This window comes from Passer montanus, unplaced genomic scaffold (genome assembly GCF_014805655.1).
Source record: "Passer montanus isolate IOZ18808 unplaced genomic scaffold, ASM1480565v1 scaffold72, whole genome shotgun sequence".
NCBI classification, from domain to species: Eukaryota; Metazoa; Chordata; class Aves; order Passeriformes; family Passeridae; genus Passer; species Passer montanus.
Genome location: NW_024372370.1, coordinates 3251415 through 3276732, shown reverse-complemented (window position 1 = coordinate 3276732; position 25318 = coordinate 3251415). Strand labels below are relative to the sequence as shown.

Sequence of the window (25318 nt, the reverse complement as noted above, 5' to 3'; positions counted from 1 at the left end):
AACAAATTTATAGGTTTTCAGGGTTCCTCCCCCCACCCCCCGCCAATTTATATTTGACAGAAAGCAAAATCCAAGAAATACACCCTACTAAATCATCTTTCAGCTCTGCATATCTTTATGAACTGGCTGAGGGTATGAACACTAATGTGTATCATGGTGACCATTGCAGGGAGGGGAAAAAAGAAAAAAAATTACACAAAGGTTTTAACAACCCACAAAATAATATCTTTTTTTAAACTGAGATTAAATATTACATTTTCATTATTCTGTTACTGGTATTTTGATAGGTTCTACACTTTTTATTTCAGAGCTCAAACTAATTCTGGACTGGTGTTAGTTACCACAGGAAAAAACCTGCAGAAAGGGTTGATAGGTAGAAAATCCAGGAAGAGGTGAGGAAAGGTTATACCTTTCTATGCCCTATCTATGAGATAGACTCCTCTTCTACTCCTGTGCCAAGTCCTTGCATGCCAGACAACCTCAACTGCAGTGACACTGACTATAAAGTACCCTGCTGACAGATCTGTGTCAGACATGTGAAACTCTAAGTTTGTATAGAAAGTAAACTGAAACTTAAACCTGACTATCCCATGTTTAAAAAAAAGGAAAAAATACAAAATTGTCCATATGATTAGAGGATCAAAGGTCTATGACTTTATTTTAAAACCTACTCTACTTTGATTCATAACTGATGAACTCTACTAATATTAAGCTCTTTAGTAATCTATTTTTCCTCTTAAACCAGATCATTATATTTACCTCTTAGTAGCCTTCTTCAGCAGCTTTTTTATTTCATTAGTCTTACAGGTGTGCTTCTCATGGATAACCACAAATGCACTGCAGCCTTCTGGTGGAGGTTCATCAGCTGCAATCTAATATTTCAACAATTATACTCAACCAGAATGCTTTGATTGCACTTAAACTCACATTCCTTTGATTAAAATAACTCAACAGCTGCCATTAAGCTGTGTTTCTAATTAAGCCCATTCAAAACTGGGTACATGGTGGGGGGGAAAGAAAAATATTAGAAGATTAAGACTCTATAACCTTTGTGAGACACAGTCTATTAAATGCAGTTATACTCCAGAAAATGAAAAGTACATTTATGTTCTGTAAAGCCAGAACTGAGAAATCATCTCCACAAGCTACAATCACAACCTGGACTCAGATATATTTAACTTTGGTTGCTATCAGCAATCATGTTAACATCCAAAGATTAGACTTCTACACCAATAAATCCCAAACAAATAATGTTAATTTTTGATTCTCTCTCTTTTCCATTCCCTGCCTTTTTTTTAAACTGTACTCAGCTATTCCAATATGAAGAGGAATCATGTGGCTACATGTCAGTGAGTCTGAATTCACCAGCAGAAAGGTAAAAACAAAAATACATGAGTCTGAGATTATGATATTCCTCCAGAGAACACCTGCAAGACTCCCTAATTTTATTATAGTTTATTACCTTTCAGAAACATGGACTTCTCACTTTATCCTAATGGTGGCATTGCCAAAAAGGGGGAGTAGCCTTTTTAGGTTTAGAGGCAGAGTGAATTTATGTCCTCTCACTTTTTCATTAATAAAGCAGGTTGTTCTAATTTTTCAACTTTTTAAATACTAGAACAATGAGAAAGATGAGAAATCCACTAAATAACAAATATAAATTACTTGAAGCTAGTAGGAAATGTCCTACTCTGGAAATGTCTGAATTCCCACAGGATCATTTGAAGTAATGCAAAAAATCCCCATGACCTGAGTTTTCAAAATGAACAACTGCAAATGGAATGGTACCCATACAACTGAACATGGATATTTGTTCCTGTCAATATAACCAGCTTACAAAGCATCACATTTATCATGTTTGATTCCAGATAATACTGGCATATATTTTACTGAACTGTAACAATGAACATTGTTTAGCCAAAACACCTCATTCAATCATGTACCAAATATATCAGGCAATACTGTCACCTGCTGAAACATCTGAACAGTTGGAGAGTAAGCCCGTATGGAAAGTGCAAACTTCAACAGATTGATTTGCAAATTGGATAAAAATTGTCCTGCTTTCTTCAAGATTAAATTGTAATAGGAGTACTCTGAATCTGTTGAAGAGAGAAGAAAAAGACAAGACAAACTTTTAGTATTTAGCCCTAAATTATGTGGCATCTCTACCTACACTACATAATAAACAAGTACTAATGCCATGCTGCTTGGCATTCAAAAGTCTTCGGTGTTGTCCACTAATAACTGTTTCCTTTCTTACAAATCCAGAGGCCTAATAACACAAAAAACAAAACAAAACAAAAAAACCACCAAAAACAAAAAACAAAAGAGAGTTCAATAGCACTAGTTAATATTGAAATTATTTTCAGCAATATCAAAACCCACTCAAAAAACCTATACAGAGAGGCCTGAATAGAACATTATTTTACAAATAATTTCCTAACATTTCATTTTGAAACACTCCAACCACACAAATTTCATAAATAAAAATCTTCTAAAGGTGTCATCCTTTGGTACTCTCACATATTCTATTTCTTCCTTAAAAATATATGATAAACAAGAGTATGAGAATGGATACAATATGTGAGCTTCCCCGCTCCTTGCATATCTTGTATTTTCAAAGTTAAAATTAAGACTCTGAGTAAGAAGGTAGGTGGATGGTGTCTGGGAATGACAAAAGTGATAATACAGAACATTGGTTGGAAATAATTAACGTTCAATTCTCATTCTAGAGGCATACTCAATTTTCATAACTAAGCAGCTTCTGTCCTCTCATTTTCTTCTTTTACAACCTGTAGTGGTTGTAAAAAAAAATCTTTTGCTCTCAAAGCCTCTAGTATCTTCTTTCTGCCTTCTCTTCCTTAAAACTCATTATTTAGAAAGGCTCAGTTTGCTGCAATTCACTAGAAAAAAACCACTAACATTAGAAAAGTATATAATCTGAATTTCAAGAAAGCTCCTTCCAATGAATTCTATGTGATGTCCTGGTTTCAGCAGGGGTAGAGGTAATTTTCTTCCTAGTAGCCGGTACAGTGCTGTGTTTTGGATTCAATATGAGAATAACGTGATAACACACTGAAGCTTTAACTTGTGACTAGGCAGTACTTACCCTGAGTCAAGGACTTTTCAGTTTCCCATGCCCTCCCAGCACAGAAGTGCACAAGAAGCTGGAAAGGAACACAGCCAGGAGAAGCTGACCTGAACTGGCCAAAGGGTCACTCCATACTGTGGAATGTCACGCTTGGTGTACAAACTGGGAGAGTTGGCCGGGAGTTGTCAATCTCTGCTTGGGGACAGGCTGGCCACCAGTCAGTGGGTGATGAGCAATTGTATTGTGCATCACTTGAGAGAAGTTCTATCACTCTCTTTTTCCTGCTATTATTATTATTATATTTCAGTTTATTTCAATGATTAAACGGTTTTTACCTCAACCCACAGGTTTTGCCTTTTCCTAATGCTCTTCCTCATCCTACTGGGGAGGACAGAGAATGGACATGTGCTGCTTAGCTGCTGGCTGGGGTAAATCCATGACATGTAATTGTTACTGTCTTACACAAAATTCAATGGATGAAAAACCTATCTGTGTTCTCTACACCTACACATAGCCTAGCAGAACCCAAATGGCAACAAAGCCGGTGAAGGCTCTCAAGAACAAGTGCTATGAGAAGCAGATGAGGGAGCTTGGAATGTTTAGCCTGGAGAAGAGGAGGCTCAAAGGAGACCTTATCACTCTCTACAACCACCTGAAAGGAGGCTGTAGCCAGGTTGGGGTCAGCCTCTTCTCCCTGCCAAGTACCGACAAGACAAGGGGAAATGGCCTCAAGCTGTGCCAGGGGAGGTTCAGGTTGGACATCAGGAAGAATTCTTTCACTGAAAGGGTGGTTGAGCATTAGAATAGGCTGCCCAGGGAGGTGGTGCAGTCACCAGTCCTGGAGGTGTTCAAGAAGTGACTGGACGTGGCACTTCGTGCTATGGTTTAACTGAGTCAAAGGTTGGACTCAGCCTTGGAAGTCTTTTCCAACCTTAATCATTCTATGATTCTAAATGAGATAAATTTGGCTTCACACATTCAAAACATTGAATATAAAAATTTGGAAGCAACAAATCCTTCCAGATTTAAAATTTATTCCAATAACTGTATCTTCAATTTTTCAAATTTTCTTCAAATTATCTCCACAAAAATAAAATTAAACCTGAAATTCCCGCCTCTCCACCTAATAACATCCTATTAAAGACAATGAAGAGCCATTAAATATGTAATTCTAAATATACTACCTCAATAAAATATTTTTTACCACAGGTCTTTAATTTTTTTGGTTCACAAATTTCATCTGTGCTTTCACTGGTGTATTTAAAACAGCTGACTTTATTTCCTGGAAGACGATTACGATGATGATGAATTTAATAAGTAAAAATAAAAAGGATGGTTTTTTATCTGCCTTGACAAAGCAGATAAACATCTGCTTTGGATCTATCTATCAAATCATCCACTCCTACTACTTCAACTTCTATAACACTGTTGGCTTCACAGTGTTATAGAAGTTGAAGTAGTAGGAGTGGATGATTTGATAGATAGATCAGATAGATAGATAGATAGATAGATCCAGTTAGAATACAACTGTACTTTGAACTTCAAGACACGTGAATTCATGCCAAATGCTATGAGCTTCCTAATGCAAACCAAATTTTTAGAGTTTATTATATACACAGAATATTCTGAGATGGAAGGAACCCACAAGGATCCTCAAGTTCAACATTACAGTGAACTTAAGTGGACTCTTAAAGCCTGTACATGGATTGAACCTGTGACCTTGGTGTTATTAGCACCGTGCTCTAACCAACTGAGCTAATTTCAGTTAATCAGAACTATGGTTTGAGCATTGCAAATTATTTTCACATAGTACCAAATCTTTTAAATTTGGTACTACCTGCCCTCCAAGTTCATTTTAAAATTGCCAAAAGAGTAGAATTCATAGTAAGTTTCTTAGGATGTTACAGGGAATCACAAAGAACCAGACTCTTCTGGTTATAAAATCCTTTACGACAGCATATTACTTCTAAATCATTAACAGAGTCAATTTAAAAGTAAATGAGAGACCACATTAACAGTATACAGCTCCAGACATCTGAAAGCACCTGAGAAGCTCACTCTGAAGATGCCTTAATTTGTCTGCTGAAAAACTCTCTCAACTCCTGTAGCCAAATTGATTAGACTGACTACAGCAAGAACTGAACAGCCAGTGAAGCAGACTCACATTTAAATGTTGACATTTACTATCCACAACTTACAGCAGTATCTTTTATCACAGGCAAGTTAAACATAATTAAAAGAGACAACCAGGGCAATCACAAAAGATAAAGGAAGTATTATAGCACAGATCCTCAGACCTCATGCACACACAGCACAAAATTAATCTGAATATATGCTGGTAACCCACAAGAGAATTCAAAGTACTGAGGCACAGGAGGTAGGGAGAGTATATGTAAGGGACATAATCAATCAGAAGAACACAGTGTGTTGGAATAATTACTTGGTGGGGTGGATGTATGAAGATTGTTCCAAGTGCATAGACATGAATATCTGGATCCACAAATCAGCTACAGAATTAGAGATCTCAGTGAACAGCAGTTCAGGCAATCAGTGGCCAGTCAAATCTCTGTGCCATCCAAGCAAGATGCCAGTAAAGAGGGAATACTTTATTTTATTGCATTATTAGTATAGAAATCAGTGTGTGAAACTGATTCCTCTGGAATCTTTAAGGTTTATACATACATAAAAAAAATTTCTTTAATTTAGTTGTGAGTAATGTGTAGTCTTCTAAATTGCAAAAAAAAAATTGCATGATGGTTGTTTATATGAAATATACAGTTACATTTTCTTCAGAGAAAATTGCTTTCATAGAGAAAATATGTTTGCATGTTGGTTTTGTTTTGGTTGTTAATATATATTTATGAGGCTGCTGAAAATTCAATATATAAACTGAAGCACTTGGGAAGACAGTAAACACTCAAGTGATAATTAGTCAGCAGGGAACTGGCTACTTACTTTCCCTCAGTGATCACAAATTAACCTTTAGGGGTAAAAAAACAGCAGCAAGTTTAAAATGCCATCTTCAGGGTTTTTTAAGTGCTGGTTTTGGTATGAAATTTTTGCAGCTTTCATTTCTCTATAACATACCTGCAGCTCAAAATAGGATCATCTGCCTTTCCTAATATTTCACAAGCTTGGCAGAAAATATGTTGCCTATGAAGTAGATACAAACAGTGTTGTCCAAGTTCCCGGAAGACATTAATTCAATACAGTGTATCCCATCATTAACTTTTTTATGTTTTCCATATGGTATAATCAAGATGCTGCCAAGGTTGATTTGAGTTCATGTTACAAAGGAAAAAAGTTTAAACCATCAAATACATCACTAGACTAAATGTTTCACCAAATTCCATGTAGATAATTCCTACCAAATCCATTAAACTGCTACAAATATCACAGCTAAACAGACCATTAATAAACCTAATTCACTAATGCTAAATATTTTAAATTAGCAAATTAACAAGAGATGATGATTATTCTAAATTTAAAACAACTCCTGAGAACTGATTTAAAAAAAAAAAAAAACAGATTAAAAATAATCCAAGGGAGGATTTAGAAGAAAAAAAGCTAGCTACCTTACTTGATTTTTTAAGTTGCCTTCTAGCTTTAACACTTTACAAATCTTCTGAAACATTAAACTGTATGTTGGGATACAAGTCTATCATTGAATTCCTTTATAAATCCAGATTTTCAGCTTCAAATCTAGGAATTCTTTAGCTTTTACGAAAATGTTTCTATTTAGAAAAACAAACAAACAATGTGTTAATTTCCTGCTTATTCATCCTGTCTACTCTTGGCATCACTCAGAGAATAACTGAAAAGTCAATTGCCTCAACCAATCCTTTTTCAGCCAGATCTTCTAATTTACTGAAGCAGTTGTTGCTATATCAGTTTTAACACATCACGACCACCCCTCTACATCAATCTGTCTTGACATGCAGCAGTTAAGACAGAACTCATATTTCACACCATACAGAGGACCAGCTTCTCCTCAGACGTTATGTATTACACACCTCACTGTAAAGTGTGCCACTGCAGTCTTGCTGTACCAGACTCCTCACTCAAGCTAAGCAGTTTCTTGTAAACATCTAATGTAAACTTCCTGTTCATGAAGAGCATCCATTTCCTTGGATTAAGACTACCCCAACTACAACACAACTTTTAGGAAAATCCTTTGGTGCCAGAACTTCAAAATCTCCTGCATTATTCTCACAGGTATGTGTTGGCCATACAGATAAATATACACATCAACTACTCAACATATCTAATTAAAGTAGTATTTTAGTACAGTCTCAAGGTTGCCAACTGCCAGCATCTAAACAGTTCATTGGCATGACAGGTCATGGAGATCACCCTACTGTAATTTATTTATTCTCAATCACAGAATTTATCCAGGTGAAGTAGGTATTTAACTAACAGCTAATTTCAACAGACATCTGTGTCACTAATAATAAATGTCATTAAAGCTTTAAACCCCTTGGAAAGTGTGTCTAAGCAAGCAAAAAAGAGATGGCTGATAAAAAACCTCTGACACATCATCTAATATAGCAGTCTTATCTGAAGGCAATACCAACTGCATCTAAACCACTCACAGGAAAAAAAAGAGTAAGTTAAAAGTGACTTCTGGAGGTCACCTTATCCAAACTGTTACTTAGAGATATAATTGCAAGGCTTGACTAGGCTGCTCAAGGTCTGATGCAGTAGAATTTTGCATTATCTAAATTAACAGATTACAGAACCTCTTGGAGCAGTGTTTTAGTGTTTACCCAATCCCATGGTAGAAACATTTTCTCTAATATCTAACCACAACTTCCATAATTCAACTTCTGCCCTTTGCTTTTTTTTCATACTGCTGTACCTTCATGAAGGGCCTGGTTCCACTTCCTTTGCACATTTCCCTATTAGGAAACTGAAGATATGAGGTCTCTCCTGACTCCTTTCTCAGGTTCATTCACAGTTCTCTCAGCCTTTCCTCAGAAGTCTGCTCCACCTCCCTAAACATTGCAGAGATCCTCACCTAGATTTGCTCCAATGATGGACTCTTGCCTTTCTTTTCACAGGGAGCCCCAACATTCCAGATTCAGTCTTACAAATGCCTCATACAGTGGAACAAATACTCTTTGACCTGTTGGATGCCCTCTTGCTGCTGCAAACTGGCATGCAGTCAGCCTTCTCACTGTTTGCAAGGATCCCCATTCTGTCTCTCAAAAAAACAATTCTAGTCAATCAGTGTTGTCCTGATTTTTAAGATTTTCTAAGCCTTCTGATGTTTGCATTCTTGTAGCAAACTTTCTCACACACTCTCTGTAAACAACTTATTGTTTTGCATTCTTTTATAGAGGAGGAGAAATTTGATGGACTGTTGGTTTGTCCAGTGCCATTGGAGAGGTGGCACTTTCACACTCCAATCCACTGTCACCTTTAGAAATCTATAAATGTTGGAGTCAGAAAATAAACTTTTTTTCCTGCCTTGAGAGCAGCAGCATGTCTGCGTTCTGTTGTCTTGTGTGCCATAGTGACAAATCAGCACCAAGATTATGCTGTTGATGAGATTATTCCAGCCCACGTGCAGGGCACAGGGAGTCTCTAAAGTGCCTTTGCTGAATTTCACAGTGTTTCTGTTGGCCTGTCTCTCCAGCCTGCCAAGGTCCCTCTAATTACAGTCCTACCTTCCACATTCTCCTCCCAGTTTTATGTCATTCCCAACCTTCTGGAGGGTGTAACACATGCCACTGTCTTGTGGGCTGAAGAAGTTCTTAAATGGCATTAGCCAACAGCACTTGCCTCAACAAATGCTACTAGCAGCTGACCACAGGTCAAATTCTGCACCTACTTCCATTTTCCATGTCCCCATGCCTTATACAGGATGGATTTTAGCAGCCTTCACCACCTGGGCATTCTGTTCTTAGTGACTCTCTAGTTTTGTATCTACTTCTGACCTTGGGGTCATTGTCTCACAGAAATTTTTGGGTGGTTTTTTTTTCATTAAAATCATGGCTCATTGTATGTTTTCTGCTTGTACTTTTTCCATTCTAAAGAAACAATGAGGAAAACACAGCGAGACAGTAAAGTCAAACATCACATTTTACTCAACATAAAAGCACACCATGGAATCAAGAGCAGCAAAATTATGTTTACCGTGCGAGTCCCTGTTCCCTTCCTAGTAATCTTTTAAGTCTACTGGCTGCTTGGGGCACTGCTGAGCACTCAAATAACATCACCAGATGCACATTTTCAAGTTGTATTCAGTCAGTCACAATTGCTGAAACATGTTGTTTCTCAAATTCTCTCTCCCATATACATACCAGAAATATTTTTCATGTATCTGCACTTCTCACTGTCATTTTCTGCATGATCTTTCTACAATTTGTTAGCTTATGACTATTAATTTAACATTCGATTCCCCTTCTTCCAGTGGTACTGTTAGGTGCTCACACTCACCTAAAGAGTTGTACTGTTCTGTAAATAACGAGCAGCATGAAGCAGCATTAATTTGAAGTCTTTTTCACCTTGTTCATCTGTTGATCTACCAAGCAGGTCTAATACAGCCCAACCTGGTGTAAAGCACCACGAGGATCCCAGTTTCTCATTATCATGGACTTTTCTAGTAAATTTCTCTCTAAGGTTTCTTCTGGGGTGGCTTTGTATGTTTCTTTTGCTGGATTATATGCTTTGGTCTTCTCTCCAAGTTTCTGACAACTTAATAATCTTCTGTCTAATCATGCAAGGCTTTTTTAGTCCTATTTTGTCAGTAATAAACCTTTACTCTAAAACATCAGTATTGATGCTAGAAAACAGTCTCCATGCTATGTACAAGTATTAAACCTTTTCTGGTAACTCTTTTAATTTTTCCTTTAGCATTTCCTAGCACTCTCATTTTAGTTATTTGTGTGATTTTATACCCTTGAAGCATCCATCTTACAGAAAACATGAAGTCTCAATATCCTATAAGCTCTTGGCAACTCATGTAAGCAGGCAGGTATCTTTAATCTTAACACTTCTGTTCCATATTGTAAGAGCAGTTCAGTCCTTCTCGTCTTCCTTTCTTTTTTTTTTCTAACTCCTCTGCAAGTATTGCTCTTAGGGAAAATTTTGCTAAAACTTTCTGAAAGAAACCTACCTAGTAAGCAATAATGGAAGAGTCAGGCATGACCTGCCCGGTATTAATTAATGTGTTGTGCCTCAAAATTAAATACAGCACAAGAAAACATATTAAAAACCAGCATGCTGTTTAACTTACCTCCTTGCTTGTAAACTGTTAATTCCCGCACAGTTTCCAAGAACTGCCAAAACTTCTCATTACCATCTTCTGCAATAAATTCACTGTTTAAAAATAAAAATTAATTGTCCATAGGTTGATTTTGTCCAAAGGTGTACCACAGCAAAAACCTTGAGTTGTTTAAAATAATAAATACCCATCAGCAACCGAATGTTATATATCCAATGACTAACAACCATCTCCAGAGCATAAACACTGAATTGAGCTGTATTTTGGTGAAAAGATATTTTGAACAAAGTACTATCATCCAAACTCAACAATCAGAGCTGTAAAGCATGCAGACTTTTCTCTTGTTACAGAAAACCCCCAAAATGTTCACTTTATTTTTCCACAGATATTCCAATATACACTTATAACTTAAATCAATTCAGTACACAGATTTTATTAAATAGTTGCTAACTATACAAATAAAAACACAGTCTCTGTCAAGTTATAGCTTTTCATTAAATTACAGGCTTTCATCGATGACATCTCCTTTGCATGGAAGGAGACTCAATCTTTGAAATACTTTCAAATACAGGTTAATCTTTACAAACCATAAAAGGTAGGGCTTACTTTATACTAAATACCATCCTTCCTTTTTTTTTTTTTTGTTTCCAAACAGAAAGAGGCAAAATTTTGGTTAGATATACATAAGAAATTCTTCACTGTAAGAGTAGTGAGGCATTGGATCAGGTTTCCCAGAGAAGCTGAACATGACACATCCCTGGCAGCGTTCAAGGCCAGGCTGAATGGGGTTCTGAGCAACCTGGTCTAGTGGAAAATGTCCCTGTCCATGGCAGAGGGGTTGGAACTAGATGGTATTTAAGGTCCCTCCCAACCCAAACCATTCTGTGATTCTATGATTTACAGGTAACATTTCTATGATTTGTGGTTTTCCTTACAGGAACATCAGCTGCTTTCACTCCCCCTGCTTATGTCCACCAAAAAGTTTCATTTGCTAGCATGACTATATTGTTTTCTAATCTTTACTTTGGAAGTTTGCCTCTCCTTTGATTACAGAAGCTTGCGGTTCTGCCCTTCATGGGTGTTCTCCAAACAGCAGCAAGTAAGTTCAAAAACAAAACAAATTTAAACCAAATGGGCAGAGGAGCCACGAGCATCTAAAACTGGAAAACATTTTCCCTTTCTATTGTGTATCCCAGAGTGGTTTGAGCTGGAAAAGACCTTAAAGACCATGTGATTCCAGTCCCCGCTATGGGCAGGGACACCTCCCACTGGAGCAGTTTGCTCCCAGCCCCATCCAGCCTGGCCTTGAACACTTTCAGGGATGGAGCACCCACAACTTCTCTGTGCAACCTGTTCCAGTGGCTCATCACCCTCACAGTAAAGAATTTCTTCCGTACATCTAGTCTAAACCTGCTCTCAGTTCGAAGCCATTCCTCCTTGTCCTCTCACTGGGAAGAAAGGCTCCCTGCCCATCTTTCTTGTAGGCTCCCTTCAGGAGACTGAAATTAGGTCACCCCAAAGCCTCCTCTTCTCCAGGCTGAAGTTATAATTACAAGTTAACAATACCTTTTAAAAGTATTTCACCGTGTTTCACTCTCATAAACTCACATCTACACTAGTACCTTTATAATAATTAACGTGCAAACTACTTGGGGGCAGAAGATGTTACCCAGCGGAAGGCAGGGAGTGTGTAATTGGCCATTCCATATCCCCGACCCAGCGACCTGCACTACGCCCGAGCAGGTTAAATGCGGAGCCGCCCGCACAGCCCCTCACGGCGCGGGGGAGCCTGGCCAGCCTCTCCGAGGGGAGAAAGCAGTTCAGCCTCACATCCAAAAAGTACTTTAACACACCCTCCGACAGAGAGAAACGCTGCCAGCCCTCCTTCCCGCTCAGCGGAGGGAAAAGGGGGTCCCTCCGCCCTCCTGTTCCCCAGGAGGCAGCCGGGACAGGGCGGTGCTGGCAGGACAAGCAGAAGGAGAAAGAAGAGGAGGAGGAGGCTGCACGCACCTCGCCTCCAGCAGCAGCGGGGTCGCCGGCCACTTCGCCGCCAGGCGGGCGGTCACGGGCTGTGAGGAGGAGGCGGGAGCGGCGCCGCAGGGGCACGGCCGGGCGCCCAGCAGGGCGAGCAGCAGCGCCGGCGGCAGCAGCGGCGCCCAGCCCGCCATCAGGAGCAGCGGCGCGCGGGGACGCCCGGCCCCGCACGGCCCCCGCCGCGCCCCGCCCACGCAACCATGCCGCTCTCCTACTGGCTGCGCCGCGCCCTCGGCGTTGCGCTATTGGTCGGCCCGGAGGCCAATCAGCGGCTGACGGAAAAAAAACATAGCGGGGCGGCCGGCGCCGTGACACGCGGCGCCAGGAGTGCGCAGGCGCAGAAGCGGCGCTGCCGCTCCTCTGTGCCCTGAGGCGCGTCTGACCCCAACCCGTATGCCGGCATCGGGGCAGTCCCGTTATTTTTAACATTTTTTCTTATTTTTTTTAGGTTTCAGGTTGTTTAGTGCAAGTGTGTGGTTAACGTAGGGTGGCGGTGGCTGCAGGAAAGGCATGGCTGTGACCAGGGGCTGCAGCCGCCTGCCCTGGCGCTGCCCCTGCTCCGCTGGCCGTGTCCTGGCGGGCTGCTCTGCCTTCAGCCTACGAACAGCAAAGTCCTGCTCTGGGTGGGCAGCTTCACACATAATAGACACATACGGTTGTTCCTCTGAGAGAAAGGCATTTAATTTCCCCTTCCTCCAAGTTTCCCAAATTTTGACGTGTTTTTTTCCTAGCTGATTTTTTTTTTTCTCAAGAAGCATGAGCTTCACAGGAGCTCTGCCTTCTGCCTAGCTTACCTTGGAATTTCCAGACTCGTGTTCTCTATTTTCTATTTTCTTCCTGTGTTCAAAATCTCCGAAGTTCATTTCATTTCCTCAACAAAGCTGCTACATTCCCTCAGTTTTCCAGACCTAAGAGAGTTTGGTGCTGCTGGGGCTGTGTTTTGGGATGCTAATACAGAGCAGCTCTGCACAGTTGTTCATTGGAGGAAGAATCTCCCAGCTGTATTAAAAATAGGGGGCATTGCCTTTTCCAAGATGTGACTCATGGAACTCGAAGCTGAAACCTGGAATGTCTTACTGCTGCATACACTTTAATTTCTTTTGCACACAGTCATCTCCTGACTGCTCGAAGCTGCTTTGTGGGTGGTGGGAGCCAGTGAGGGCATAACTCCAGGGAGAAGGCGATGGATTTTATAGTTCGGATGGCTAGTGCTCATCTCAAACTATGGTACAGGAACTTGCCTTCACAGAATGCTTGTACTTAACATGCTTCTGGGTCTTTATAATGTTAAAGTATGAAAAATACCTCCTGAGGGGCATTCATATATAAATTCATTCTAGGGCCTTTGTGGTTGATCTTTTTTGGACTTATTCACACAAATTTGTGCTGTTACAAGACCTCAGATAACTTCCAGCTACCACTGTGTCACATCAGTGATGCCAGTGTTAATGTTAACAGGTTAAGTAAACCTTACCTAAAATTGGTACATACACCTCTGCAGAAATAATGAAAACCACAGGAGTATTCATCTTGGTTTATGTGTAAGGCCATTAGAAAAAAAAAAAATTAAAAAAAATCAGCATGTTTTCTATGGAGAAGGGCTGTGAAATGAAGCTAAGCAGCTTTAATTTCTTTCATATTGACAGTTCAGGGGTTGCTGCTGGTAACAGGGATGGCAAGGCCAGTGTACTGTATGGATGAGTAATTTTGGTTCCCTTGTCTTTCTGTGCTAGTAACCCAGGTATGGGACCAAACTCTTCCATCCATAGAAAGTAAGTGCATGTGTGGTTAACTGATAAAATACACTTCCACAACTCCCTAGCAAAGTTCAAAATACTTTTGTTGAATGTATAAGAGCTCATGCAACACTTCTTCTGCACAGGGCATAGCTGGTTTATATTGACCATCTACCAAAAAACATGACAGCCCAAGTAATCCTATAGTTAAAGGAGTTACAAGTTGGGTTTTTTAATGTTTCTTCAAGCAATACTGAGATGTACATAGCACATTCCCCATGTATATATATTTATCATGCATTTTTCATATCTCCATGTGATACAATGTGATGATGAATGCACTCACCTTACCTTTATCTATCAATTCCTTTTCTATATAAAGTTGCTATGTTATATTTTGTTTTATATTGATATTGAACAGCCTGCTATTGTAGCTTAAATGTAAACTCCTAAGCTTGTACTTTTTTCATCTTGAGCTGTGACAATTTATGATTTGCCGTACAAGAAGGTAAATAAAATCTATTGGGACTGGCTATGGAAATATAACTAGCTTTGAATTCAGTGGCAAGATAAAACAGTATCTCTGAATCAAAGATCTGATCATTAGTCTGTGGTGCACTACAGAAAACAGCTAGTCCAGTAGTTTTCTTGAGAAAAGATCCCTTCTGCTTAAATACAGAAACCTGTGTTAGACAGAAAGAGTCTCTCTGCTGAAATATCTCTGTTTCTCATTTGAGTTATTGTTTTATTAGGGGCCTTGAATTTATGATCATAGATAGGCAAAATGAAGTTGGAAGTAACTTCAGAAGGTCTTTAGTCCAGCCTCCAGCTCAGAACAAGGTTAGGTCTGAGGTCCAGTCAAGTGTTGAAAAAAAAATCCAAGGCAGGCACCTGCACAACCTTTCTGGGCAACCTAATCCATTGCTTAAGATGCAGTTTGGATTGCTCCTTGGAAAGAAATACCATGTTGTAAGAGAACATTGCATTCCTTATAAAAGCTTTTGCATATTTATCAGTTTTTCCTTTGCTTTGTTATCTTAACTACATTCTAGCCACGAAGAGCTAGTACACACTTTTAAAAAAATCTGTTTCTGTATATTTGAGAAAAGCAGATTTTAATCTGTTAAGAAAAATGCAAACCTAGAAGATGGAGAGCAGACTTAATCTTCATTTCTACAGCAGAATTTTATTTAATTAGGTATTTCAAATAACACTTGGCCATTCTTGTACATACATTCCATATATATATGTGTGTATGAAAAAACCTCTTAGTTTTCTGAAACCATTTTTCAGCAGAACAGAAAAACAATTAGACCCAAAATTTAAAATTATTCATATCGCAGCTGTGCAAATAGGAATTGATTATCATAGCAGTTTCAGTGTGAATAGAGGGAGTGATTAATGAATGCTTCTCAGTAAGATGCAAATGTTTTGTAAGTCACAGTAAGCTATATCTATTTTATAGAAACAGTAGCAATAAGTAAAAAGAAGTTGAGCTTCATCAGCGTATTCAGTTAGCTGGAAATAAAACTTTATTTTCTTAACAGATTGAAAACAATTTTCATGGTGAAAGGCTCCTTTTCTCCCTTACTTGGAGGTAATGTAAATGTCAAACACTAATCAAATGATACTCCTGTTACATGGTTATTAACTGGTGGCCTCCTGAGCAGTAGCTGCTGGCATCCTTTTATCTTGTGTGAGATTGGAGGCCAATCTCTTCAGAACCTGTCAAAGTCACTACTATGACAGGCATTTGAGGTGTTTCCCTGAAAAGACTAAGGATGCTGTAGTGCATGCATTTTTGCCCATTCCTTTATAGACCAGCCATGGTTATTTGATTAGCATATCTCAATATAGTGTTATTCTATAGTGTTATTCTGGAGCAGACCATGCGAAATATATTTAATAGTCTGTTAACTTTTCATTTTGATTTACAGGGATGGGCCAGTGAAAGAAGAGGTGATGCAGAAGTAAGATAAGCCTGGTTTTTACAGCTCACAGAATCTGCTCAGTGGCAACTTTCTAGCAATGAGAATTTATGCTGCTTTGCCATGCCCATGCATACAGCTGCAGTGATAGTAAATGGCTTGCTGCCAGCATGCTTCTCTTTCCAATTTTTACTGAAAAGAAAAAAAAAAGGAAAAATATAAAAAGGGAAACTGAAGAAACTATTTTGCTTTGTGAAATAAACATAGGAGTTACAGCCTCTTATTTAAAATTATCCACCTCAGATATCTGTAGAATATACTTCCTGGACCAGGTCAATAAAGTTTTGTAGTTTCTTACAAAACTCTGGGCATGTCTGTGCTGTGTAGTGGAGAACAGTAGAATGGTTCTAGTGGGGAATGCAGCTCCATTTGGATACACCAGCTCAAGTTCATAAGCAATGCCACTGCTCTGCTGTGCCAACAGTGTACTTGTATTGATTTTTGTATTGCCTCAGCTCCTACCTTGCCAAATCTGAGCAACTAACTGCACCAGTGGATAAAAGCAGGGCTTATCTACAATGTTGCAGGGTTTTCCTGAGTTTGTCTGTGCTAAATCTTAGTTTATTATTCCTGGGTCAAGCTCATCATGTAGCATGAGCTGGCACTTCTGATGTCAACTAACAATCTTGGTTGTTGACTGTCATGTGCTCATAATTAATCTCTTATTTACAATATGCTGTGAGGTTCTTGGGTGTTGAAAAAAAGTACATTTTTCTTTCTTTCTCTAGTTGTAAGTTGTGAATCCATGTATCAGTGAAAGGAGAATAAGTGGTGTATGCTGATGATATATAATTTAGCCTAAAATGGACAATAAGGTTATTAAATCACCATTGTTGATAATTCAAATAATAGCCACATACTTATATTTTAGATCTGATTTGTCACATGCAACTGTTTGGGAGATTATGACTTCAGAAGAGAATATATTTATAAATAATATGCATGAAGTTGTGTATTTTTACTTTAACTGGGAAGCTGGTATGTGCAATGAAATGCCTCGGGACAATTCTGGCCACATAGTGCCACACCAGCACCAAAAGAGACTTTAGTGTGAAGGTATAGGTGTATTCACTGAGAAAATACACTATTTCCCAGAATAGGGTACTAGGATTTGAACTGTAGGCCTATCATGTAGGGATAAAATAAAAGCTATTGCTACATGCAAGGTGGCAAATATAAAGATAAAATGTACCTGTACAACAAAGTATATAAATGATTTTTCCTTTTTAGTCAGATCAGTGAGCAGAGTTCTGAATACTTTCCAGAATGCCTAAAAAAATGTAAATTGGGAAATTAGCCAGGGAGTCCTGAATGTGCACTCAACCAAGTCACCTTTGACAGAAGCGAGGACTGCAGAGCCATGACGTCCTGTCTACTTAAAGCCAAGTGCAGTTCTTTGAACAAACTCTTCTACCCTTTTTAAACCGTGTCAGAATTGCAATTGTATTTGACAGCAGCTCCTGGCTCAGGCTGAAGTTCAGACTCAGCAGAAACCATTGCCTTGCAGGCGGCATGGGCTCTTGAAGAGGTAACTTGTGCAGTGCTGCCTGTTCCTGGCTCTGCAGGGAGCAGCATTCGGGTCACGGCAGAGCTGGGTGCCACGACCTGCTGGCTTGCAGACTTTGTGTGACTGAGCAGCTGGCAGGACAAATCTTGTGTTTATTCCTCACTTCCCATGGAATGTCTTGTTAGTGCACCTCTAATGCAGGAACAAAGACTATAATGCACTTCTTGAGAGAATCACAGACTCATAGAATAGTTTGGTTGGGAGGAACCACCGAAGATCATCTAGTCCAATCCCCTCTGCCATGGGCAGGACCACCTTCCACTGGATCAGGTTATTCAGATCCCCATCCCCATGGGCCTTGGATATTTCCAGGGATGGAGAAACTCCCACCTATTGTCCAACCTGTTCCAATGTTTCACCAAACAAAAATTACTTTCCAAACCTCTGTGCACTGTGTTGTTTTAATTTCAGTGGTGACATGGAATTACACCTGTCTTTTATGGTGCTGTGACCCTTGACTGGACAAGGTGCTGAGCAACCTGAGGTGACTTTGAAGCTGGTCCTGCTTTATTCATGAGTAGAACTAGCTGATCCTCAGTGCCCTCATCCAGCCTAAACTGTGTGGTGCGATTTGGTGTGCTACTTATACCAAACTTGCTTCGCATTAATATCTAAAGTTGCAGAAGTTGTAGGTTGCAAGCTGTGAAATTTCACCTAGATGTTTTGAACACATGTTATGGTCAAGTAAAAGAAGGCCCCAGAGCCAGTTCAAGTCAGAAGATTAGGAAATTGTAATCATCAGCAGAAGCTGCAACCTTAGAGAGAAGAAGAGAAATAGCTCATGTGGAGACTGTGAAGGGACCCAAGGAAGGACGGGAAGACCACGGTCAGAATCACAGAATCATGGAATGATTGAAGTTGGAAGAGACCTCTGGAGGTCACGTAGTTTCAACCCCCACTAAAGCAGGTTCACCTAGAGCAGGTGCACAGGATCATGTCCGGCAGATTTTGAGTATCTCCGCAAGCTCTCTGGGCAGCCAGTGTCAATGCTCTGTCACCCCCACAGTAAAGAAGCTTTTGCTCACGTTTAGATGGATCTTCCTGTGCTTCATGTTGATCCCCATGCTTCATCATGAGCTTAGTATTACTACTGGTCCAGTCAGTTGCATGAGGTGTTGGAAACTTTTAAGAGTATAATTGCTCAGTGATTTGTTCGGGGTCCTTTTTTGGGGGCACCCAGCTTAAGCTATAGCACTATTTATAAAAAGGACTTCGTTGAAGAGTCTCTTGTTGGCTTATTGATCTAATGAAAACCCTGTCAAACGCTGTTACGGTGGCTAGCATGTGTAATAGTTGTAACAACTATTCTGTGACTCCTTAGTGTAATTTACTTTAATTAAAAATTTTTGTAGCTAAAGCAAAACAGAACAAACTGGCTGCTTTATTGTGTGAAATGTGACGGATTTGTTTCCAGTAGAAGAAATTACAATGCTGCTTTTCTGGTTTTGCTGTGTCCTTTCTGTTGGTCTGTCCTTTTGTTAATGTTAGAGGCAGACCAGTAGATCAGTTTCTTGTCTCTCAGGGGTCATTTCAGCTCACTACCCAAAGTGAAAAAGAATACTTATGGACAAGTAATCTAAAGCTATTTTTTCCAGTAATTTATGCTCAATATCTTTAGAGGGAAGATAGAAATATTACTTTTGAATTATGCAAATTAATATTTTATGTCCTTTTCAGTTAATCTGACTATATAAAATTTTCAGTTTTTATGATTTACACACGAAGATAATTGCAATCCATTTTGTGAAGGCAGCTTTAAAAATCAATGTAAAAAATAACAGTTAAATGTAAATGAAAGAGAAACAAAAAGTGCTGCCACAAGCTATTACAAATATAACAAAAGTGAATTTATTGCTCAAGATTTTTATGACCTTCTGTTTTTAAACCATTAAGAAGGTCCTTCAAGTTTAATCCAAACTGGAGAAGACACATTCCCATGCACATACACATGATTTTCCAGGCAAATTTATACTAAAGGAACACTGTGAGAATTAAGGCTCCCAGAAAGAAAATAAAAATTATGATTCCCATATCTCTGAATTCAGCATGCTGTGTCCATCAATAAATTATAAAATGTGTGCTTTAAAATGTTCATAAACCATGGAAAAGTAAGGAATTACAGTTTGTTTAGTACTGGAACATACACATATAAATTAAATTCCAGATTTGTAATAGCTTCATATTCTTTTTCTGGCCCTATCCAGTCAAAAATCCAAGGGAGTGAAGTCCCCTCAAAAAAAGGTAGTCACTGAACACTTAAATGAAAAGTTGTGGTTTATATCTATATACAAGGTGATTAAAATATGCATATTTCTGGAGCTTTGCACCTGTGTATTGAAGTGATTGCACATAATTAGCAATGTGATTATCGAATATGTTTTCGCATGCCGCATATAATTAGACTTACAGAAACACACTACATTTAGAATATTTTAATGTAGATAAACTTTGAGGGCAAAAATGAAGTGTTGTTAAAGAAAAGAAAATTGTTTAACCCTTGATGTGCCAGCTGCTGCTACCTCTATCTCCTGTGTCCTTCTGCTGGGAAGAGCAGTGGGATGAGCTTTTCTCCCCTCTCTAGCACTGCTGAAGGAGCAATGTGCAGCTCCAAATTATGGGACACTGATGACACAGAAAAGAAGAAAAAAAGAAGGCAACAGGATTAGTGCTGGATGAATGCTATCTTGATGCATCCTCTTTTGAATAACTTTGTCTCTGAAATAAAATTATCCTTATAAATTAAATAAATTTGTCACAATTCTATGTGATTACCATACGGTATCCACACAGAATTAACACCCAAACTAAGGGAAAGTTATGTTTGTCTATTAAATTGTAATAGAGATAGGTTTCTGTCTGGAAAAAATGGCTTTAGTTTGGTTTCCTGTTATTCTTTTGTCCTGACTTCCTATATTAAATGAAGTTAAATCAGAAATACACTTCTTGTAGTGGTTATTCACATTTGATATACTGCTGTTCATACTATAATTTTGATAACTGGCAGTTGTCAACAAGAATTTACTATAGTATATTAGTCTGATAGACCTGGGCCTTCTGAAAGGATTAAGGTGAAATGATAGGTTTGCTCTGTGATACTAAAGAATGAAAAGTGAGATCCTGCCTGCTGGAGGCCCCAGCAAATTTTTTCAAAATAATCCTTCGAAGAGTCTTCCTTTAAAAAGAAAGTGCGAGCTTCTATTTTCCCCACAGTTTTGCTACAACTTTGGGATTCCAAACCACTTTATTAAAGGAATACAATTATAAGATGTCTGGACAACTTGCATCCTACTATTTCTTAGCAGTTGGGAGAGATTATGATAATTGTGCTAAAAACATCTGTATTTAGATAAAATGCATTTATAGCATGTGATTTTTTATGTTGTAAACATCAATTCAAATATTTTAATGCTTGTCAATTCTCAGTTCTACTTGCACAAAACTATGGAACAGGGTACAAGGTTGCTAATTATTTTACAGGTCAGATTCTGGTATTTCACTCACCACCAATGGTCTGCAAGCCACAGTGTGACTTCACTGCTGTAGATGATCTCTGTCTTCTCTTAGCAGTGCAATTCTTATTCTATTCCCGTTTTTCTTTTACTACAAGATGACATGCCGTGTTGGTAGTTTGTAGGTACATGCTTCTCACTGAACCACTTCAGTGTGAGGTGCCCTTAGACCTCTTGGCCAAACAAGCTGCTTTCACCAATCTGTATTTTGATTGCCTTTTTCTGACAGCCAAATAATTATTCCCTTATTTTTTGCCAATTCTTAATCTGAACACTCCAGCAAGCTTCACCTCAACTCTCCTTCTGAGTTTACAGTTTATCCTGGAACTTGTCACAGTGTTGAACAATTTTTCTTCCCTCTCATATTTCTTATGTAGTCACTTGTCTCTTGTAAATGGACTGCAAGGCAAACAGATAGTTCTGCTCAGGCTTAGGAGAGCTATTTTAGTCTTGACATTTGCTACCACACATTGCCATTGTAGGTTAAAATTCCTGGTTCTTGTGGTAGTTACAGTTCCCAACATACTTTAATCCAAGATTATAAGATAAATTAGTGCTAGATATGGATGTCTCAAACTGAGACTTCAAACTGAGCTTCTAACCTCTCACCTACAGTGCTAGTGAGTTTTCTGTGCTGTGACTATTGTAGGTTGGCCAGATTTGAGGTAATAGGAGTAATTCCGCTGCAGCCTCAACTGTGAAATAACTTAGATCCCTTCAGCATTAAACCTGAATTCCTCTCAGCCTTTTCCAGAAGTCCAACTGAACTTTTAACTGATGATGGGACCAGTATTTCACTGATTTTGGGGGGATAATTTAAAGAATAAATATTACCATTCTTATATATTATGAATACACAAAGAGAAAACATTAAGTCTCTGTATGGCCATAAGTTAGGGAAGAACCACTGATTACATGCCTTTAGGTGCTTACAGAATGATATTTAAATAAGAAAGAGCCAAGAAAAATCCCCAAAGAAGAGGACTGAATTATTCTAAAAATTCTCATAGCAGCACATTAAAAAGTGCAGTTCTTGAATTTAAACTTCAAAGGGTTCAGGTTGGCTTTCTGAAAAGAATCTAAGAAAGGTCTTGTATGAAATAGCAGCAACCCAGAAAGTGATAGCAGTTCTCAGCTTGCCGTTTTTCACCAAGGAGTTGGAGGTCAGTTATAAAAGAAAGGTTTAGACTTGCAGACAGCTGTGAAAGCCAGATAGGGGTGCTAGAAGTTGAGCCTGATCTACCGTTTGCCATGTTTTTTTTCCAGTTTTCTCCTGTATCCCACAGAGATCAGATGAAGGACTCAAAGATCATGTACTACAGAAATCTTTTTTTTCCATCTTGGAAAGGGAAAGTTCTTGGAAGATTTTTTGTTGTTTCTGTTGGGGCTTTTTCGTTTTGCCTTTTGTTTTTTGTGGGGTGTTTTTTTTTTTGGTGGGTTTTTAAAAAAATTATTTATTTTTATTTTTACATTACACCCAGAGACTGAAAATATTAAAAAAAAAATAAAAAAGGAGAGGGAATGTCTAGTGGATAATTTCTAATATTACTTCAGATTTTTGTCTCCGAAGACACTAAAGTTTCTAGACTACGTATGGAGTTGTGATAGGGATTTGGATCAAGATAAGTTATGCCTGTCCATGGCATATCTAGAAGTCTGTTTTGAAGGAAAAGACAAGATATGGCTTTCATAACTTTGAAAACCTCAGTAATTTCACTTCTAAGCACAAGCAGAGATAGTTGGATAAGTGAAGTTTGATGGGCCCTTGCAGATTAAGAGCACCTGAAAAGAAGCAAAAGGGTTTTGTGTGATGGCCGGAGTAAGAAAATGCTTCTGTGACGCTTATCACCAGGTGGCAGTATTGCACAGTCTTGCAATTCCTATACATTGCCGTATGAGCCGTTTTGGGGTCCTGGTGGGAATGTTGATAGGGGTATTTGTTAGTTTTTGTTAGGCAGGAGGAAGCATGCACCAATTTCAGAAGAGCTGCATCTTTCTGTGTATTGACCTCCATGATCAGAGAGGAAGCTGCAATATGAAAACTTGGGTGTTGACTTCTTGGACACCCTGATCTTTAAACAAGGGAGTTTATCACATCCTGCTAGACTGTTCTTTACTAGGGAAACCAAAACACCATATGAAAATGCAGCAGCGATATCTTTCACATGGTTGTCAGAGTGACTGAGTCTGAAGCATCTCCATTTGGACCCAAATGTGGAAAAATATGTATGGATATAATGCAGGTGACATGCCTTTTATCTGTAATAAGTACCCAAAAGCTTCTCTACATTCTAGATATTGCATCATAAATATTGCAGGATTCAGAAGGCTGAGGGCTGGAAGGAATCTGTGGAAAAGGAATCCCTTTTCTTTCTAAGGCAGAAACAAAACTACGATTTCGTGTGTCCTGTGAAACGCTTTCCTCATGTTGTCTCCATGTTGCAGATTCTGATTGTAGATAGCATACACAAGCACCCTGTGTTTAGGATTTGGGATTACAAAAAAAGAACCCTGCATTTCATACTCTTTGCTTTCTCCCTTTGGCTGCTTGTCATTTGATATTGCATCTCTCAATAACTGGAATATTTCTCACTTCACTCAAAGTATCTTCCCACTCACTGACTCTATCTGGCCACATCATAAAGCCACACACATCTTTTGAATGGCCACAGCAGCCAGAGGCCCTTTGACTAATTTGCTTATCATCATCCTTGTTTTAGTTGGGATTATAGCTCCCTGAGTTACTCTCCATTGTCTGGGCAGTGGACTCCAGCAAACCCATGTGCAGCCTTACATGCCAGAGATTTTCTTTGCTAGTTAAAACACTGTAACTTCCAGCTGAGTTTTGTAAGTGTAACTTGGTTATGCCACAGTACAAAATGCAAGAGGGTGAACACAAATTTTTTCTGGCTTAAATTGAAACCTGTAAATGCTCAGCAGTGTTGTCTCCATTAGTAAATTAAACACGTTCAGAAACTGTCTTGGGTACTGACACCAAATAGCATGACATGGTCTGACCTACACTGAAGCTATAATCTTGGTCACTGAGTGCTGTTGGAAATGCTTTCTGGAATGGTTGAATTCCAAATTCTGTCCAGGAGTTGTTTGAGAGAGTGTTGGTTGGCACATGCCCCAACATGGTTAGAATATTTGGTCGTTCTTTATTCTGCTAGATGTCCCTGTTGCAAAACCCAGGAGACAAAAAACAAAAGATGACAAAGTTTGCCTGGTAGAAAGGGAATCTGCAAAAGCTCCTGCATGTGGACTGGAATATATGAGACATTGGCTGAAAACACTGTTTCTGGAGTGGTTGCATTCTGAGTAAAGGAAATTAAAGGTGGTCATAGGTATAATAAGATTATTATACCCAGAAAAAGAATGGCAAACAGGAGAAGTGTAAAGTAACAAGCCTTATGCTGAATTACAACTTTATAAGAAGAAGGACTGTTGGCAGTATGATGCATAAATTCTTTTACACAGAAGAATAAGGCACTCAATGTGCCATTAAAATGAGTGTTTGATAAGTGCACATACTAGAATTTAATCTGATGAAAATAAGGGAGGTTTACACTTTAAACATTGAAACAAAATAATCCCAGACAAATTACTGACGTTAGCGTTCATTTATTAATTTAACAACTTCTATCCTCATGACAAGGGAAACACCTGGGACTTGCTGCATGATGAAAAATTGGTTTATTGGAAGTCTCAACTGGCTACAAGTATTGAAACAGCACAGGTCAAGCCGTGATAAATAATTTAGAGAAACCAATATGAGGTAGGTGTCACTTTAATTTTATATTAACAGATCTATTAGATGTTAACCTTGTCAGACGTGTAATTGCTAAATGAAATCATGTTTTTGTACCTTTGCTTCATAAAATATCACTTGCTTACTCATGCATTTTGTACAAACTTTGATGTTGGCACTGACACTGTTTCACATGCCCATTGCTTCAGACTAGCAAGTACTGTATTATCCTTTAAAATATACTGTAAGTATGCCAGTCTTTATTTTTAGCAACTTGGAAAATGTGTTGAGCGTTACCTGGGAACTGGCAAGGACAAGGGACATATTGTGTTGGAATTCTGAAATACTTTTCTGTGCAAGGCTTTTACATATTAGTCTGTATCTGGTAGAAATGACAGTAGATTTGGCATGTAA

At 38.8% G+C, this 25318-nt stretch overlaps 1 protein-coding gene across 4 annotated transcripts in view; it reads right to left on the bottom strand.

Moving 5' to 3' along the window:
- Window positions 1–12524, bottom strand: part of UGGT2 (UDP-glucose glycoprotein glucosyltransferase 2) — a 79339-nt gene extending 66815 nt beyond the window's left edge. For 3 of the 4 annotated variants that reach the window (XR_005629992.1, XM_039730457.1, XM_039730458.1), the window contains exons 1-4: window positions 12330–12524; window positions 10332–10414; window positions 1969–2099; window positions 760–872 (exon numbers count right to left, since the gene is read on the bottom strand). Coding sequence is in view for 2 of the 4 variants with exons in the window: in XM_039730457.1 (XP_039586391.1) it covers window positions 760–872; window positions 1969–2099; window positions 10332–10414; window positions 12330–12487 (485 nt within the window). In the remaining 2 variants the exon portion in view is untranslated. Of the gene's footprint in view, window positions 1–759; window positions 873–1968; window positions 2100–10331; window positions 10415–12329 lie in introns of those variants that run through there. The other variant, XM_039730459.1, reaches the window with a different exon arrangement.
- Window positions 12525–25318: the final 12794 nt, after the last annotated feature.